General features: G+C 42.2%; 1 protein-coding gene across 3 annotated transcripts; it reads left to right on the forward strand.

Annotated features, from left to right (window-relative positions):
* The first annotated feature begins 1,530 nt into the window (after positions 1–1,530).
* Positions 1,531–18,736, forward strand: LOC145457369 (la-related protein 1B-like). Of its 3 annotated transcripts, none has more exons than XM_080335566.1 (22): positions 1,531–2,131; positions 3,506–3,531; positions 3,591–3,656; positions 4,572–4,634; positions 5,267–5,390; positions 5,453–5,593; positions 6,024–6,176; positions 6,302–6,455; positions 7,329–7,383; positions 7,684–7,773; positions 8,319–8,628; positions 9,770–9,852; positions 9,911–10,105; positions 11,654–11,812; positions 12,046–12,190; positions 12,593–12,735; positions 13,073–13,185; positions 13,930–14,084; positions 14,149–14,293; positions 14,925–15,034; positions 15,095–15,222; positions 17,127–18,736. In XM_080335566.1, exons 1-22 carry the CDS (start codon positions 1,531–1,533, stop codon positions 17,244–17,246), a joined length of 3,279 nt encoding a protein of 1,092 aa, XP_080191692.1. In that variant the 3' UTR covers positions 17,247–18,736. The 3 variants fall into 3 exon arrangements, with proteins under 3 accessions (XP_080191692.1, XP_080191694.1, XP_080191693.1); XM_080335568.1 differs by lacking the exon at positions 17,127–18,736 and adding an exon at positions 15,896–16,308 and having other exon boundaries at positions 15,095–15,294; XM_080335567.1 differs by lacking the exon at positions 3,506–3,531 and having other exon boundaries at positions 1,531–2,141; positions 3,575–3,656.
* The last annotated feature ends 542 nt before the right edge of the window (positions 18,737–19,278 follow it).

Raw genomic sequence — 19,278 nt, forward strand, 5'->3', positions numbered from 1 at the left:
GTCATTCGTAAGCCTGGACCCATTGATTTATATCTATAGATGAGGAATATGCTGTTTTGACTCTTCCTAAAATGATGTTATGCGAGTTCCTCACTATCACTCGATGCGAAACTATGCAGTCTATCTATCCAGAATCAATCTATTGATTACACGTCAATTAGTATGGCTTGAGGTTGTTGATGTTTGTATGGTTGTGCAAAATGTGTTTGTCTGTCCAAATGTATCTTGAATCCCCTGTTACTTATATTACTGCATTCAATTTCTTTCCCTAGCAATTCATGGCCCAGACTGGAAACGATGGTTGTTCTTTTGACAATAGATTGAGCGGAATTGCCAGTAATACTTACAATTTAGTGTAGTACAATTTGTATCAGATAAATCATCACAAACAATCATGCTTCCCTCGTTGAATATACCGTGGCCTGCCTCTCTTCAGTACTATAGTTTATAACACAGCTCTATAAGACAATTACTCAACAAAACACTACTGCCACTACAAAATGCCAGCTCAACAAAGCAATAACTTCTCTCTATAGAGCAATACCATTTAATGCGGTGTTCATCATGAATAACTCCTGCAAAATACGCTTTATCCTTCCCACGATTGCACGCATCAGATCTTGCCGTAAGTGGTCAGGTTTAGGAACCATGGGAGAGAGAGAGAGAGAGAATTTTTTATTCATCATCGCAAAATAACAAAACAGGCAACAAAATAGCATAAACTTCAGAATCACGGACACATAAAAAAAAAATGGCCGTTAACGAAACATAACCAAACCACCGACTAAAGCATATATCCTTACGCCACAAAATCTTGAATTTGAATAAGACCATCAAAATAGATTTACAACGGTAGTATCTACACTAACGTACAAAAATATGGAACAATTGATAATAATAGTCATGTTATATTTTCATCTGATCAAGACACACACAATGTACAATGCGATCAGACACATCGCGATGTAATGAACACAGAATGCCAAACGACCAGCAGTTGCGGTCTCTTGAACTGCCATCCACCTTAACCTAGTGATTGATGATGCAGCGCTTTTAAAATGTTAATCTCTATTCCGTGGCTCTTTTCATTCCCTGTGAGTGCGTTCTTTTGTCGGGTCCTTTTATGGGATTTTTTGTCGCCAACGCAGGAAGAGGAGCCCAGGGCCGCCCGGGTAGCAGGCACTTATCGTTACCTCTACGCCATCTCCCCCGTTTAGCTCCTTCCATATGGATGAATATATTTATTTCTGTAATCATGGCCTACTGTTTTTAGTAGACCGTACTGTAACACACCAGTAGTACTATTTATACATCTCGACAGCACTGTGAATTTAAATTTCAAATCGCCTTGCCTGTATGCCTGAAGTGATATCTAATTCACATGCCCTAATCTAAGTATAAAGTAAAGCAGCAAAACGTATGCAACTTACGCATCAGTTACGTTACCGAACCACGTTTTCATTCTAGCACTGTAGCAATCTAACCAAATATAGAGTGTGAGAGTTGGGGCTGTCGCGTTGGGTCGCGATAATGGAAGTTTCGAGTAATGCGCAGATGCCAATGTCGGAAAACCCGGTCAGCAACGATACGAAAGAAAACAATGAAACTATGATCGCCGACGATGAAGAAGGGTGGATGGAGGTACGGAACAAAAAGTCTGAAAGCCGTCCCGCCAACGGTAAAGCGAATCACTCCGAGAACGGGGGATATTACGAACGCCCAAAGAGACACGGACGGCAATATCGTCCGCATCCCGACGGGGATAAGACTGATAACAAATACAGAGAAGATATTAGTAATAACAATGCCGAGTCGTCTGATTCACCAGATGGCCAGCAAAACAGCGACGGTGACTCTGATGAAAGAACGTCTGAAAATGACAAAAATAAGGTCGAGTTTGTGGCCGCGCCGATTCCTAAAAAAAACGCGTGGGGTGCGTCCGAAGCTGGCAGCACTGACAAACCTGCGTTGAACGCTATAGAAAAGAAACCGGGTAAACCTATTATACCGCAAAAAGAAAATGTACCGGTGGTTAACACTGAACCTATTCCGAAATTGGATAAACAGCCGTCAGAAGATTGGTCCGAAATAGTCAAAGAATCGGACAATATGTTAGTGGATCAAACAAATGGTAAGGAATTCTTACTTTTACGACGTTAGAATTTTTGTGTAAATGTTCATGATGATTTCAGTCTGGAATACAGCTCATTCTTGTCTTTGTTTTTTTTTGCGAGCTGGTTTCAAAATGCAAAATGATCGATGCTGGGGGCTTTAGTATCAGTTTTATCCAGTAGTATTGTATGTAGTAAATCCAATATGTAAAGTATCCTATGTACAGTTAATTTGTATTTTCTTTTACTGTGATTACAATTGATTCCTCTGCTCCTTCGGTCATTCTAGTTATGAATATGTGACGTAGTTGATGATGCCTCTCGTTGTGATTGGTTGGGATCTGCTCGTACCGTATATCAGGCAAATGGTATAGGATTCCATCCGTATTTATGTTTCTCAAATTTCCAGTATTCAGCACATTACAGCCGGTAAGATAAAATGTGATAAGTTCAAATTATGAATTGAATTCATCAATTTCGAGATGATAAATATACCTTGTCACTTGTCAGTTATCACTTGATGCCTTATCTCCAAATGGTGCTGACCAAATTGTGCATTTGATAATGTGTGTCCCAACAGTCTGACATTCATTACTCTCAGGCAGCATTTTATATAGGTGGGATTTTAAAGTATATGAAACCTTGGGTTCAAGAATGCTACTCAATATAATCAATAGCGTTACTCTCAATTGAAAATGATTTCCGTAAAACCACTAATGGAGTATGCAGACAGATAGTATTACTCTGCTAGGAAATACAATGCTTATACCTACTTGTGTTAAAATTGGTATATACTTGTTCGTTATTGTCTCCTGCATTTGACTTATTCCAATTCCTCAGCTGCCCACTTGAAATATGTTCCAGGATATCTATTTCACCCACTCTTGGCGTGAAACTGATATTTAACTTCTAGTATGCCTTGAGCAATTGTGGAAGGATATTTCTGTAGATATATCATGAAATCCAGTATCTTTAAAATTTTGTTACCGAGCCTATATGGCGGTGATTATGATATCTTACTGGAATCTAGATTATTATGTCAATTCTCATGGGATCGTATCGGTGTGATAGATTGTTGTGTACATCTCCATTTGCATTTCAGGCTTGTAAGTTGACACAGTTGCCCTTCAACTACTCGTTGCTATCTGAATTTCAGAATTCATGCAAGTGCAGTGCAACACTTGTAAACCCAAACCCAGTTGCTTCATGACTGAAGGCGACTCTTTCAGTAGTTATATGCATTGATATGTTAGCTGAACCATCAAGTCTTGCCTTCAATAGAGACTTGTGCTTAACTGCTTACCACATTTCCGTTATGTTTAGTGAACTTTTATTACTTAGTTCAGACACAACGCAACGCACCATTGTACTATCAATATCTGTATATTTTTCAGGAATTGATCCGGCAGAAAATGATCAGGTATTTTGACGCATTTTCTGATTTGTTTATAGAAACTAATTACCGACTTCTCCCTTCAGGGCGAGGATACCAAAGGTAAAGGAAAATCCGAAGCATGGCCGTCACTGCAAGACGCGGTTAAGCCGGTGAGTTTAACCTTCCCTTATTTTGAATCATCGACTGCCAGCTGATTGCTATAGCATATGCGTAAGCAGCTTTGCAAGTTATGAGTCGCACTATGGCGCACTGCATGAAACCTTAATTACCTTCACCAACATAATTCTCAACCGCTATGAAAAGACTTGTTCTGTTATAGATACTGTCGTACTGGTACAAACAAGAGATGGTTTATATCATATATATCATATTAGGTGTGGAATATAGGATCACATGATGATTTAGAAATGCATTGAGACTCTTTTATTAGTAAACTCTTGTTATATGTTTAGCAATTGTTTTTTTAAGTAGTCCATTGACAGTTAATAGATGAATTTGAAGACAATTTGTCCCTTGAAGCCTAGCACTCATTCACGAGACTACAGAAATTTATTTTTGGCCCTGACCTATTTTGTATCCTTGTCATCAGCTGTGACACACTTACACACAATGATTATGGTATGTTAATACATGCTCTGATTTGTAGACATGAAATTTCATTATGGCTTTTTCGCTATATATCATTTACGGATGGCTTGTAGTAATAGTCACATTTATTGTTTGACAGTTAACTGAGGATTTTTGGTGAAGTGAGCTTTTTTTTATATGCCTACACTCCGTGCCGATTATATGCGAATATCATGAACACTCTTCTGTAATGATTGACAGCAATTTACGCCAGCGAATCTCCTCAAATTCGATGAACATGCGTCGATTAAAGAGACAATTCGGTGTAGTGTAGTTTTCGGTCTGTCATTTCAATGTAGGTTTTTTTGTCGTCAATTTCCTTTGCAGTTGTTATGATATGCACGAGGGTTGAACAATGAATGTGCTTACTATGAATCTTTAAATTGTGTATGGAAATATTCACCTTGAACGTTTTAGCAACATGTTTATCTGTACAGGCTGCCAAAAGCACGGTTCCTACTGCCGTGGACGAAGACCAAGCAACTCAGAGTTCTAATAAAGTAGGTGTTGTGTTGATTTCGCTTGTCCCTTTTTCCTAACTGTGCTTGAAATAAGTACAGCCGGGTTTTGTGATGTGGTCATCATTCCTTCCAAGTTTCAGTGTATCACCTGACACCCAACTACTTATTCTGCTCCACTGTGACTGCTGTTCATGTGTAGGACTGATATTGTGTGGGCTTCTTCTGCTTTTATCCTATTGGCAGGTTGCGTTCGGCTTCCTGTTTAGAGGCAGCTGCTTAGCGTTTCCTCCGGGTAATCCTGAAGTAGTTGTCTGTCTTAGGAAATTTGTATTGATAATGCGCATGCGATTTCTGGTGTATCATTACCGGTAAACTTTGTGCAGTGTGTGCCTCGAATGCAAAGATACGCATACAATTGAGTGATATGTATTGAAATAAACCCTTATATTTTCGACATGGGGTGATCTTCCGCCACTAATAGAGCATTGAAAATGACCATATTTGGTGATGCAATTGTTGATATACAATGTTCTTCTCAATTCTATTCTAGTTGTTGACGTATGTCAGCCGAACGGGGGTTTGTTTTGATATGTCCTGTACCTCCAAGATTCTCTTGAGATATAAGAATGCAAACCTGTGGTTATTTTTGCAAATTTAAATTCGTCTTGCAGAGTTCCACTACTCCAAACAAGAAAGGTCAGCCGCGCAAGAATCCTGAAGTTTCCGGCAAAGCGGAAAAGGAGAATAAGCTCGATCCGAAATCGGCGCCGACAACTCCAAACAGCCGGAAGAGAGGTGCGCGTTTGCTACTTAACCCGGTGTGTCTGTTGTGTGACTGTTACGCTCGGCTGCTACAGGTCGCCAGAAATGGGTGCCTATCAACGTTCCTGTCAGTGCGAGAAAGCATGGCCGCGGCAGGGGCGGGTCTCGCGCTCGTTCTACGTCCCCCGGCAGAAGGGTCGGACACAGGAGGCCAAATTATTATCAACGACATAGAGGTGGGTGTGACGATATTGAAATCGTTTTCGTTAGGGCAGTGGAATCATACACTTTTCATCCAACTACAGACATTTTCAATATATCGACTCGTGGTATTTCAAACACTCCAACTTGTATTATTTTCTACACAGAATTGCGACTCTCACACTCCTGTAAACCTGCTAGTCTTTGTTATTCATATTACAGATTGAGTCAACCTACTTTTTGTAATTCAAAATATTCTCAGAAAGACATCAAGTGTGTGAATGACGGCTTGCTTGTAAAACTTGGTTTGATTTTAAAGTAGCCGGAACGTTTTAGCAAACTCTGGCGGCTCCAAGAGAAAATTTAACGAGACTCTGATTCCACAGCCGCGGTTGTCGGTTGTAGGGGCTCGTTGCGTCTTAGCGAGCACGCGATTGTAATTCTGATTTGCCACCTCGCTCACAGGGTACCGCAGCAATGTCCAATCGAACAATAGCAACAACGCCGACATGGAGATGAACTCGAATTGGCGGACGCCGTGGCCCGCTGGGCATCATCCCCATGACGCTTACGGCAAAAAGTTTCGCCCGAGACGGGGACGTACTCGGGGAAGTCAAGGTGGGTATATTGATATTGTCGAATGAATTTGCCGGTATGATTGTATGAATATGTTGTTTGTTGCTATATTGATGTTCTGTACACTACTTCTAAGAGCGTATTTACGTTTAATTTTTCAACTACAGATCACGACTATCAACCAGGCTACGTGCAAGACTTGCCCCCGAACACCCTTTACGTGTTCGACGCGCCCTTTCTGCCCTCCGAAATGGACCCTGCCTTTTTCCAAGGCGCAACGGTGCCGCCGGAACAGCTAAAAGACTTCGCGAAATGGCAAATGTGAGTGGGCCGGTTGTTTTTGTAATGCCTCCGTTGAAACAACACGCTGCGTGTTCACCTTGTTCAATTGGCTGTCCGTGTGGCACTTGAAACAGACACGAATTAGGCTGCGTAGCATCTTTGCAAAACGATTGGTTATCAATATGTCGTATATCCTTCCTCTGATAGCGACATCACTCTTTGCGGCATGAAAATGTGGATTGCATTGTCAGTATATATGTGAGGGTTGATGTGCATGTATGACAATGTCGTGTAATTGGCGAAGCAGTAACATTGTGTCCCTTGTCATAAGAAAACATATCTTTCATCTGGAAATGGCTGGAGGGTATATTCTTACAGAAGTAAACATTTAGCAAAGTACTATGTGGCTTCCCTTGATTGTTTTTCATATATGGCTTGAGGAACGATTATCCCTAATCTGTTGTTTAGCCGATGTGCATTGTGCCATAATTGACGCGATTATGGATTCTGTGATCTCCTGGTCAGTTTGCTTTCTCGAATTTCAGAGATATAAGTGTCAGCCATAATACATCACTGTAACTTTTGTGACAAATCGGTCTATTACTGTAGTTATCATATTCCACAAGTCCTGATAGGTGACTGTATCATCAAAGTGAGATTTGATATCTGGTGGGTTTTTTACGTTTTCTCTTCCAAGATCATGCGCTGCTGCCATTTTAGACGTTAATGTTGTGGCTTTCAAAAGGCTCGGTTAGTCGTGCCATGCTAAGCACTTACCAGCAATGCCACAGCGCTAACAACGGTATTACCAGCACAACTTCCTTCCTGGCTGTGCGCGGCATAATAGAACTGCGATTAATGGGTTCTGTTGTGAATTTGCTGGTTTTCATTGTTGTCACCCGTTGTTTTCAGAGAGTATTATTTCAGCCCGGAAAATCTCGAGGGCGACTTCTTTCTCCGCAAAAAGGTGAGGATTGGAACGCTCGCTAATATCGTACCGGTACTAAATCCCGTGTCTTTGTCTGTTTTGCGGTGCCGTAGCATCGTTAGGACTTGTGTCAATTATGCCGTCAAAGTTTTAATCAATTGCGGATGCGTAACGACGTTCGTACCGGGAAATGCCGGCGTTGAATTCTCCGTTAAATATGCACGCAATACATCGGTGTAATGAATGAGGCCGGTCTTTGCCAAAACGCGACACCCGGCAGCTACATCAAAGCTATTTCCTGGTTTCTGACTTTCTGTTCTCTCTTTTTGCCACGCGCAGATGGATTCGGAAGGCTTTCTCCCGCTGAGCTTGATATCAAACTTCCAGCGAGTGAAAAACATCACCACGAGTCTGGCGATCATAAAAGAGGTGAGGTTTAGCTTCGCCCTAACTTATTTTTTGTGTGACCCCCAAAGTTTGTGCTATCACAAAATTCAGAGTAGTAATGTTGGAAGTCGATGGCTGAAAAGAAGTTCATCACTTTGAGCTACCTTGTGACTGAAAAAATGACGGGTCAACATTGCCGCCTAGCCCTTGTCGCAGTCAGTTTTAAATGAAAAATAAAGGTAGATATTATGAATTGAAGGACACTTTAGTTTTATAGTATGTATTCATGGTTGCCATAGACATGGATGGAAAACTAAGGACAGCCGCGAAATTAGTAAACTGATGACTAAAAAAGGTCATCACTTTCACACATGGCTGTATCACACAGTATCACGATCTCATTGCCGAAAATAAGCACAATCTTGCCGCTAACAAGGACGCATTTGACATTGTCCTTTGAAACAAGGACTCATCTGATGAAGAGGCACGGTACTGCGACCCTGTTCATAGTCTTAGTTTCGACGTTGGCCAGTCCGCCGCGGACCCTATTTTGAAACCCAAGTTTATATCATTTACGATCGTCACAGGCAATCGAGGAAAGCACCATCATCGAGATGGTGGACGACAAGATCCGATGCAAGGTCGACCCCGCGTCGTGGGTGATGTCCGAGGACGCGAACGTACAGGGCCAGGTTATCGTGTCGCTTAGCCCGACCACTTCTGAGGAGGCGATGAACGCTCCCGCGGCGTACGCGAATTGCAACGGGGCCGCGGAAACGCCGGCGTCTCCGGGCGCGATCGACGAGGCGAAAGTGGCGCGTTCCGACTTTTGGCGTTTCGTCGACATTCCCGAGTTTGTGCCGGGCAAGCCGTACGCCGGTCCCAGCATGAAAGAAGGTGGGTGGTTAAAGCAACAGGTGGTGATGCTCGAGTGCGGGGAACGTCGTATATTTCTTCTCCATTACAAGTTGAAGTAGCGATTTTAAAACACTGTCAAAACTACTTCAGGTAGATGTAGAATATGTGATGTCTGAAAAGTACGTAGTTACGTAACAGCAAGCAGGCTACATAGTACCAAAAGCGAGTAGGTTTGGTCCTGGGGTTGCATACTTCTAGTCAGGGTTGTAACCAAGTCACAAGGTTCCGAGTCACAAGTCAATCTCACTATTATAGTTTTGACTCGAGTCAAGTCCTAGTCATTGTGTTGGCTCTTCAGTTTGAGCTCAATGCGGCTCAACCCACTTTTTTCAACTCTGCTCACATGACATTGAATGGCTGACATTCATTATTTTACTCAGTCCTTACAATTTCTGGCACTGTTTTCCAAGAATCAGGACTGATGGACGAAATACCACTAATGTGGTGACTTTGCTGTTCTTCAAAGTTACAATTCAATGTCTGTCTTGGCCGTCCTAGTCGCGAGTCATATGACTTGGTTCGAGTCCTGCACAATGACTCGAGTCATTACAACCCTACTTTTAGCTGTTATTGGGAATTAGCTACTAGAGATAGTGTAGACGTGAGGTTCGCGTTCTGTGTGTGAATGTGAACCTCGGAGATTTAGAAGTTCACGTTCACAAACTAACCTTGGTAGGCTCTACACTGTGAACCTTTTTCATATATTAAGCCCAAAACCATCTTTCTAGTGTAAGCGGTTATCAATATATAGTGAAATTAGCTATTTTTGGCTCGTTCTGTAAAATTGCACGGCCACTAGAGGGTGCACGAGCCCAAAATTATTCCAGAAATTAATTTTTTGATATTTGGCACCACATATGAAGTGTCTGTTTTGAAATTCAAAATTTTCCATTCTTCACTCGCCCCCTGATGGAAACTTGTCCCCAAACTACCCTTCAATTTTCAAAATCGAAAGTGTACAAAGCAAGCGGTCAAGTGAAAGTGCTCCAAAAATAAAACCACGAGAGCAGGCAGTGCAAGAAGGCAAAAAAGTGCTTGGAAGATATAGAAATACATTGTTGCCGAGTCTGTATTTTAATGTGAGGCGGCAAGTTAATTTATGTCGTATACAAATTCGCAGACGGCCAGTCGTCAATGGCAAACAGCACGGACGGCTCGTGGATCGAAGTGAAGAAACAGAAAGGCGCGAAAGCTGGAAAGAAGGTGATTTCGCCTGTTTTACTGCTCATGTAAGCCGAGACAACCGACTCCTTCCTTCCAGGACGAGCCTCACAACGATTCTCTCATCTCGGACGCCAGCAACCCCCCGGACGATCGGGAGGAGCTCGATTTCATGCTGGACGCCGAGATGGAGGAGTTGAACATCAACAAGAGGAGCTTTACGAAATGGGACTCCGACTCGGACGAAGACGACATCACGGACGCCGACTTGAAGAAAATCATTATCGTTACGCAGGTTAGCGACTGACAGATGACCGTATTAAATATTGTCCATCTTCTTCCCATGTTCTCTCAGACTCGATTAGGACCCTGCAATCTATAGTGACAGCAAGAAATACATTTATGTGTAGTCAGCAAATAAACTTCAGCTTACTTATCAGGACAAACGCAACTCATCACAAAAATGACTATAGGCAGCCATATCCCACTTTCTGGTTACACTTGACCACAAAGCCATTGCGCTGTGAGCCTCTAGAGATGCTTTTCGGCTTCGAAAATTATAATTTAGGCGAAATTGCTCCATATTTTTCATTCTTTCAACGTTTTGAGGTCTGTCAAGATTTGTTCGAAAAACAATCAAAATGGGTCGAAAAAAGATGCAAATATTGCAAAATATTGTTTCTTTTTTCAAAAAGATTTTGTTCCCCGGATTTCTCATTGGTCCTGTACATTAGGCCTACTAGTTGAAGATTTGTGTTCTCCAGTTGCTTTTACAGGTAAAGAGTTGTAGGTCAGGTATTCCTTGTAGCGATATTGCATTGGCCGTGTCAGTTGGCGGTTCTCAACCTTAAGTCCTGTCGATGACGATAACTTTAATGTGTGCGTACTCCGTATACTTTGTGTTAATCGTCGTTAATCGACTCCGTTATCGCCGTGAATCATTAACTACCGACGTTAATAATACCTCGTCGAAGCGGTTATCTTTCCAATGACATGTAATGTCTCCTTTTTTGTGCAAGATGTCAGGACACTCGTTGAACAAACTCGACTGCAAATCCACAGCGGCGGTCTGTTGAGACAGCTTGCCGCGACATATATTCATCGGTAAACCCCACACGCATTGACGTTTTGGTGCAATGTCTATATTTAGCATGGACCCTTTTGTCCCTGGTGATTTGGTATGAGGATCTAATGAAGATGGTCTATGTCCGCTCTGTGCTGTCAACTGTCCTGGAACAACCCCTTGACTGTTGCATGGCTAGAAAACGTAGTTGGATTCGCTTGCAATTGTCCTACATCGTTATTGTGTCAATGTCATGGTAATGCTGGGTTTATTGTATTGTTTTTGCTCTTGATATGATGGAAATGTGATGTTCGGCGGCACTGTGGAAGCCTAGTGCCGATACTAAAGTAATTCAGGGTTCTGTATTTAAAAGTGTCTGAAAATTGCTTGAAAAAGAACCGTATAAGATTGAAATATGGTAAAATCGCTTTATTATTTGGATTATAGAATAGTTATTATATATCAGGTTTCCCTCATTTGAAGGAGTCTGAAAATCGTGTAAACCTATATCGTATCGTGTTGATATCATTTGCCCGGTTTGGGATCAAACCGCTCTCAAAAGTATAATTTTTAACTTTGTTACTTGGTTTTCTTGAGTCAATTCATAAGTGCCGGGAATCATGATGACCTTTGGGCCTGTGTCGATCTATGAAAATACTTTGGTTACGGCCCGGGTTTGATTCGACGAATCTTGAAATATAAAATTTTTGTGTATTGTAATAGTATATTAACAGCTCGATATTCAACAGCAGTGTAGCATTTGCCGATTTGCTTTCGCAGACGCCGCCAGCGCTCAGAAAGCATCCCGGCGGCGACCGAACGGGCAATTTCGTGTCCAGGACAAAGATGACGCAGGACCTCGCCTCGGTCATCAACGACGGTCTCTATTATTACGAACAGGGACTCTGGGAATGGGAGGACGATATTGATATCGATATCGTGAGTGTCAGGAGTATCACTTCTAAATGACTGAGTCTGGTAGTTGAAAATTATTGACGCTAAGCCGCATTGATGCAGGTCCAATGAGATAGGCACGGCCGGAAAAATGACAACATATCTTGAATGTGCTGTGTGTGGGCTGGCCTATTAACTCGATCTTGCCTGTCCGACTTGGGAGGAGTCAGTCAAATTAATATGCAGCCACGTAACATTTTTTTGTTGCTTCTGCTAAGGACAAGAAACCCTCGTACACTCGTGTCAACGTGATCACCCGGGAACAATTTAACGATTTGATGTCGGAGGAACGCACTGATTCCGAGCTGAGCCAGACGACTCCGCCGGCGCCTTCGTATACCCACGTCACCGATGACGCCACAGGTTTGCTCGCACTTCTGTATGTCATTTGCAGGCTTACGTACTGACTGGGGCGTGGATGTCTTATGTTTTGATACGGACTGCCATTAGGATTTGTACTTTACCTTGATTTCTAGTAATTCGGTGCTATACGTCGATCGCTTTAGTGACTGATATTTGAGCATGTTGCAGAATGAAAAGCAACAGTTAAGAATGTGACTTTATAATCTTTAACTTTAACCCACAAATGTCGTATGTCACTGGACCGCTCTAAAATCGCCGAAATCCGAAATATGAAGAGACAATTTGGCACGCCCAACTCCAACCAACAAGTGTCAAATGCCCGTATCCGCGGACCGCACTTGAATCGCCGGAATCCTTCAAAATCTCCTCGTTTAGCGCGCCCTGACCGTTTCTCGTTTTCAGCGAATCGCTCGAAACCGACCGACATCGTACAGAGCAGTCCGAGGGTGCGGCAGTTACATCCCCGCACGCCGCACTTGAAAGACGCGCAGGCAGCACCGAGATTTTACCCCGTCGTCAAGGACCCGGCAGTACCCGACCCGCAGGTGAGCGGATTCGTCACTGTGGCATCAACTCCAACATTCCTGTCAATCTACTCCGAACATCATACGTTTGGTACATTTTTAGTTATTGTTATTACCAAGTGTATCAACCTACCTTTTTAATTTGAAATATATTGTACTCAGAGAATGAAATTAAAATTGTGGAGGTCCGTAATGGCAACAGCACTCTCTAGTAACATTTGAGAGCATTAGGTTTAATTTTAAAGTAGTCGAAGTCGCAGCGTTTCAACAGATATCTGACTCGAGCCAGTATGTGTTCCTCCACGACTCCACATGCCTGGTTTGCAGTACACTGACGCGGTGCCGTGCTCATTTTCAGACTCCCCGAAAACGCAAGACTCGCCACAGCAACAACCCGCCGCAAGAATCGCACGTCGGTTGGGTCATGGACAGCAGGGAGCATCAAGTCCGGTCGCGGACGCCTTCGACAAGGTGAGTTTGCTGTGGCCGGCTTGTAAATCTGCCGCAAAGGACTGGGTGGAGTAGCAAGTAGAAATAGCGACATCCAAGACTGTCAAAACTGCTGCGTGTGGAAGTAGAAAGGAAGGTCTGGAAAGTGTGGAAGTAGATTTCACTGTATACCTTTACTGGATTCCGGGGATTCACTAATTAAATTGTTAGGTTGCCTAAAAAAAACGCTACGCAACAAATTTGACTCAATTCCGACCAGTAGAAGCAGCCGTAGAGCCAATTGAATTTTTGAATTTATCAAAAAAATGAAAAAATTTGTTTCAAGTTTTACTGTCGACAGCACGAAAGTGTTGAGTTGCGTAAAAGAGAGACACATAACAATCTCTGCTCAATTTCAACCAGTAGAAGCGAACTTGTTGCAGTTGAAACTTGCGGGTACGCAAAATTAGCCTGGACAGTGGGTAATCCCAGAATAATTTATGAAAAACTCAAATAACTATGCTTCTACGGGTCGGAATTACGTTCAAATTTGTTTTGCATCGTTTTTGTAGATAACTCGACAATTTCATAGGGTTAAGTGTAAAATTTGAAGAAAAAAATTTCAATTCGATCTGCGGCCGCATCAACTGATTGGAATCAAATCAAATTTGTTGTGCATGTTCAGCGTGTTTTCAGGTAGCCAAGCTATTTGATCAGTGAATCCCCCGGGATCTGGAAAAAAAGAATATTTTTGAACTACCCGATAACCCCCCTCGCACATTACAGCCGTCTTCACATCGACGCCGCCAGCTCCAGTTCGACACTCCCGGCCGGCACGCCAAAGTCCCTCCCGAAATTCGAACATCCGTCCCACTCCATGCTGAAAGAGAAGGGCTTCACGCAGCAGGTGTACGGGCGGTACCGATCAAAGTGTCTCAAAGGTGAGTCGGCGAGTCGTGGTTGTGCGTCGCGTTATTGAAACGTCGTGACTTTGTCGTCGCGCAGAGCGTAGCAGGCTCGGCGTGGGGCAGTCGCAGGAGATGAACACTCTGTTTCGGTTCTGGTCGTTTTTTCTTCGCGACAACTTCAACAGGAAGATGTACGAGGAGTTCAAGACGCTGGCGCTGGAAGACGGCGAGTCTGGATACAGGTGACTGAGCAGTAGGGGGTGTTCGAAAAGAAACTTTTTCTTCAGATTTCACGGGCTATGTGAAAAAATTGTGAGGTTGGTTAAAACAACGCTGCGCACTAAATTTGGCTCAATTCCAACCACTATTAGAAGTTATTGCAGTAATAAAATTTCTAATTCTATGATTTTATAACAAATAATTAGAGAGTTAGTCACCGTAAATACTATTTTATTCAAATCCAAATTTTTCAACTGCAATAACCTTTGCTTCTAGTGGTTGGAATTGAGCCAAATTTGGTGTGGTCCGTCTCCACTGACAGCCTAACAATTTTATGGGGTTGACAAAAAAAATCTGAAATTTTATTTTTGATCTTTTGATGATAAATGCAAAACTTTCTACTGCAAGAATCTTGCTTCTACTGGTTGGAATCTAGCCAACTGCAACAGAAAATCATGTTCATCAATTTCGTTTTATTTTGAACTCTGAGCTGTGCACGATACCTGGAAACACTTTTCAGTGACTGAGGAATCGATATTGGGGCTAGTGAGATACGTTACTTGGTGAAAGACCATCGGCCGCGTGTTGGTGACCCCTGATATAGATTATACGTGTACAAGTGCTCTCATAAATTCGAGATTGGTCTTGCTTCAGATATGGTCTGGAGTGCCTGTTCCGATTCTACAGCTACGGTCTCGAGAAACGCTACCGCCCAGATCTGTTCAAGGACTTTCAGACATGCACGATACAAGATTACGAGAATTGTAAGCGTTTGAGAGTTCCGCGATGCCGTGTCTCTTAACTCGTTCTCCTTTCGCGCGCAGCACAACTCTACGGCCTCGAAAAGTTCTGGGCTTATCTCAAGTATTCTGGCCACCCGAAACAGGACGTGGATCAGCAATTGATGAAGTGGCTCGAGAAATATAAGCGATTGGAGGATTTCCGCGTCCTGGTGAGTTCCTGTGATTGCGGTACCCCGGTGTGCTGTACTGTGTTGATATCACCGTTAGTGATAGAGAATGATGTTGTTTAAGGGGACTAGCAAGTCGAAATTTAGAAAAAATATCAAAATTTTCAATTTTTAGTATCTTTATTACTGGTAAAATGTTTATTAACATTTTTCTCCATTGTAAAATTTTGCTGAACAGCTTCATGGTAAATCAAAAATTCGTATGACATATATGTCGTATAGTATTCACTGAGGGTTTTTTGAAAAGCTAACATAGAGACCTGTGTTATGCTAAGATACTTTTAGCCTAGGTCTACCTTGCTCTGAATTACAAAGCTTCACAGCAAACTTTTTGAATAAATGACCTGAAATTTGAAATTTCAAAATTTCAAAATGGGATTTCTATAAGAGTGGTTTGCACATATTCCTTCAAATTTTAGCATAACACAGCGCTGTCCTAGTACTTCCTAAAGAAGGCATTAGATTGAAAAAGGGGCTTCACAATATTGAGATTTTGCATTCCCCGTGTCGGTGCATTTTTTCTCGATCAAATCCACAATCTGGAACTAGAACTAAACTTTTTGTTTTTTGTATTTAGCATAGCGAAATCTAGCGAATGTGAAAATTTCATGGTGATGGGGTTAGCCATCTGAGAGTTAGGTTTTTGACTTGCTAGTCCCCTTAATTTAATGTTTGAACAAAATAGCAGAAATATCTACAATATCGGAAGGTATACGCTGCATAAACGATGTTGTGTACCAGGGCTGTGGACTCGGCAAATTTTACCACCGACTCCAGATATTTTCGTCTTGCCGACTCTGACTATTTTCTTAAGACAACTCCGACTCCAACAGTATTACCGATTTACTTCGAAAATTATATGCCACAGTGACGGTTAAACGACTGTCATATAACCATTAAACATATGCAACCATATGATTAACGATGGCATGCCCAAATTATTTCATTGTGGCACAGCTTGAATTATTCACTATGCATTAACATGGAACAATGCATTTGTAAATATCCTACCTTTTTACATTGTACAAGTTTTTATAACATGGACTCTCTAATACCCCAATATGTATGAATCATTTAAACATGACATAGATCCAGTCCTGTAGAATTAAAATGTTGATAAAACAATTGAAGTAAGGCTCTTGTGTATAAGTCTGCCACTAATACAGAGATGTAACTTACTAATTTTCTCATTACACACTGTAATGATTACAGGCACGCAAAATCTCACTACTTAAAAAACATTAGGAAGTAGTCGCATAGCATATGTCTAGTCTACATGCACTTAGTCAGTATTCATGGACTTGAACTTGCAGTCTTTCTTAATCATTTGTTCGACCCAAGCGGCATTTGGTTATATTTACATCAATTTTACAAAACCAGACGATGTATTCACTCTGTCACAGTATCACGGTATAATTCCAAAAATTGCATCAATTTGTGACTGCATCGGTAAGATGCATATTGTGATTTTCTTCAACTAGTAATCTAAAAATACCTTTGAAAGCGATTGTTTTCATAATTAAGAAGTTGGAGTCGGGGTCATTTTCACAAACTCCAGTCAGTATTTTTTCCACGACTACGACTCCGAGAGCGCTAAAAAATCTCGAGTCTCTGACTCCACCGAGTCCGACTTGACAGCCCTGTGTAAAACACTGCACTTGGAAAAATCACGTCTGACAGAATACAGTATTGTACGATTCCTATGTGGCCAATTGAACAATGAAATAGTGTAAAGATGTGAAGGTATGCACTTCATAAAATTCAAACAAAATATTGGAAAGATCTAAAATCTGAAGGTGCCGGTATATACTTTATATATCAAGTTGTTTCGAAAATCATGTCGGAACGTGGGCTCTTTCTGATCTGACTTCGACACTTCCTTCCAGCCTCCTGTCGGCTGTTCCAAGTCGAAGCCATCCGAGTCCAAAGAATCTGGCGATGATACCACTGTGTCGGGCGCTGCTGCGAAATCCGTTTCGGCCAGGGCCGCCGCGAGCAAGACATGACGTCGTCGCGCGTCAACGACCGTCGGCGCCTCGCAATTCGTTCGCGACGAAACAATGAAATGACGATTTGAACCTGCCGTTATCGACCGAATTTTAGGCGTGTCGCGGACAAAAGTCTCTGGACCAGTTGCGTGTTTTCGTGACGGGGTGAACCCGGGTTTTTCTTTTCCTTTGCTTGCGGGGACGCGGGCCCGTTCGGAAAGTCGTGATTTGCGGGAATAACTCGTTTTAATTGCAAGTATTTAATGTTTCATTATCCTTTATCTCCTTTCGGTGCTGATGTTGCCGTGGAATACCGCCATTTGCGCGAGTAGAAACCCCCTGGGTTTGTTTTGCGGATGTTGCGATGTTACGGTAACCGTAGCACGCTCTCTCGTGTATGTGTTGAAATTTCATTTAGAAATTTATCGATGAGTTTAGTTTGTTGGCGCGAGTCTGAGGTGCCTTGAACGATTTTTTTTCGAATCGGGATTGCTGCGAAGCAGGGGTTCTTAACCTTTTTGTCTTAGCGCGGACTCTTGAATATCGAGTGGTTGCGTGGAACCCTAACCGCAAAATTCAGGAACTGATGTCTAAAAGGGGTCTATTGGTGTTTGTATCACCAAGGACAATGTAGTTTTGCAGTTGTAGTTTGAACATTGTCCTTTGGTTGACCCGATTGAAACTAGTCCGCGAACGCTGGGTCAAGAACCCCTGCTGTTGAGGTAGAAGCCGGTCAATAGTTTTTGCCCCGTCGTTATTGTTAGCCGGCTGCGTCGTGATTCGAACATTTAATTTTACTTTTTTGCTCTCTCTTTGCATCAATCTACTTTGTAATTGATTCTGGTGGTGGTCGGTGTTGATAATGTCGTTGGCATCCTTCCCGAGAGAGCCTTTTACGGAGTCGGCATGGGTTATATTTAGTGTCAATTACGTGTCGTGAGTTCTGTACGAGAGTTGCCTTCATCATCGGCGAGGCCTTGCGGCGGACAACTACGTTTTGTTTTTCATTTCACTCTTAGCCTTTGGGGTTGAAAGAGAAATATTAATTTTCGCGGAAAAAGTGTATGATGGAGAAAATTGGTCTTTACCTTTTTAATTACGTTTGTTTCTCTTCCTTGACGAAAAAATAGTAAAAACGTTTTTCCTCGCCTGTTTATTGCTCTGGTTGCGGATTGATTTTGTCTTGCCCCGACTGGGCGGGCGACTGCCCCGCGCGATATGTCTGCCTAGCTTTCGACTGCCCTGTGTTCTACCGATTATGCTTGTTGGGAGCGGTTATTGTAAAGGAGTGTGTTTCTGTGTGCGTGGCATTTGTTGTAAATACTATCTGGATAACCAGGTGTTGGGATTTTGGATGATATTACGGATGTAATCGATATTATTGGAAGTGTATTTTGTTAGACGATGATTGCTTGGAACAGATCGTACTCGGCCATAAAAGTAGTTATTTTCCTGGAGTGTTGCTTCCTGATTTTGCCCAGTGTAATAAAACATGAGAGAAAAACCAACTGTGCTTGATTCTTGTGCACTTGGGGACTGTTTCTGTCGTTATTTAGTTATCGATTTTGGTTTACAGTGCATACGGTCAAAGTGGTGCAAGATAAGGAATCCAGATGAGGCAACTTTTTTTGACTTGGTGTTTTGCAATCAGAAAAGTGATGGTCCTATTCAGCAACACTTTGTGAGGGTTGAAATCGAACGTTACATTTGATTTCAACATATTAATGATGCAATGCAGATGGCGGAATACACTTGAGAATTAGCACTGGACTAGACAAGAAACGACGAAGTGAATATAATATTCGACTGCTCGGTGCTTCGGGATCAAAATCCAGTATTTACTTAGTATCATGTCCATATCCGTTGATGACTGGAATTTGAGTTACCATATTTTGGAAATCTGAAAAGAGGACACTTTTTCAAAATTTTAAGTCTTGCAAAACCGGAGGAAAATCCTGAATAATGGTAAATTTTTCCCACCTCGTCGGTTGACTAACAAAAAAAGGTAAATTTTGTCGCTCAAATCCCGAAAAATACCAGTTTTTCTTTC

Source organism: Botryllus schlosseri, chromosome 15 (assembly GCF_051294905.1).
Source record: "Botryllus schlosseri isolate E-star chromosome 15, Bs_hap1, whole genome shotgun sequence".
In the NCBI taxonomy this organism is placed as follows: domain Eukaryota; kingdom Metazoa; phylum Chordata; class Ascidiacea; order Stolidobranchia; family Styelidae; genus Botryllus; species Botryllus schlosseri.

Coding starts and splice junctions, on each gene's coding strand:
- LOC145457369 (XM_080335567.1), top strand. CDS start 1,531: ATGGAAGTTTCGAGTAATGCGCAGATGCCAATGTCGGAAAACCCGGTC. Junction 12,191..12,592: donor CGTCACCGATGACGCCACAG/GTTTGCTCGCAC, acceptor TCTCGTTTTCAG/CGAATCGCTCGAAACCGACC. Junction 13,186..13,929: donor TCGCGGACGCCTTCGACAAG/GTGAGTTTGCTG, acceptor CGCACATTACAG/CCGTCTTCACATCGACGCCG.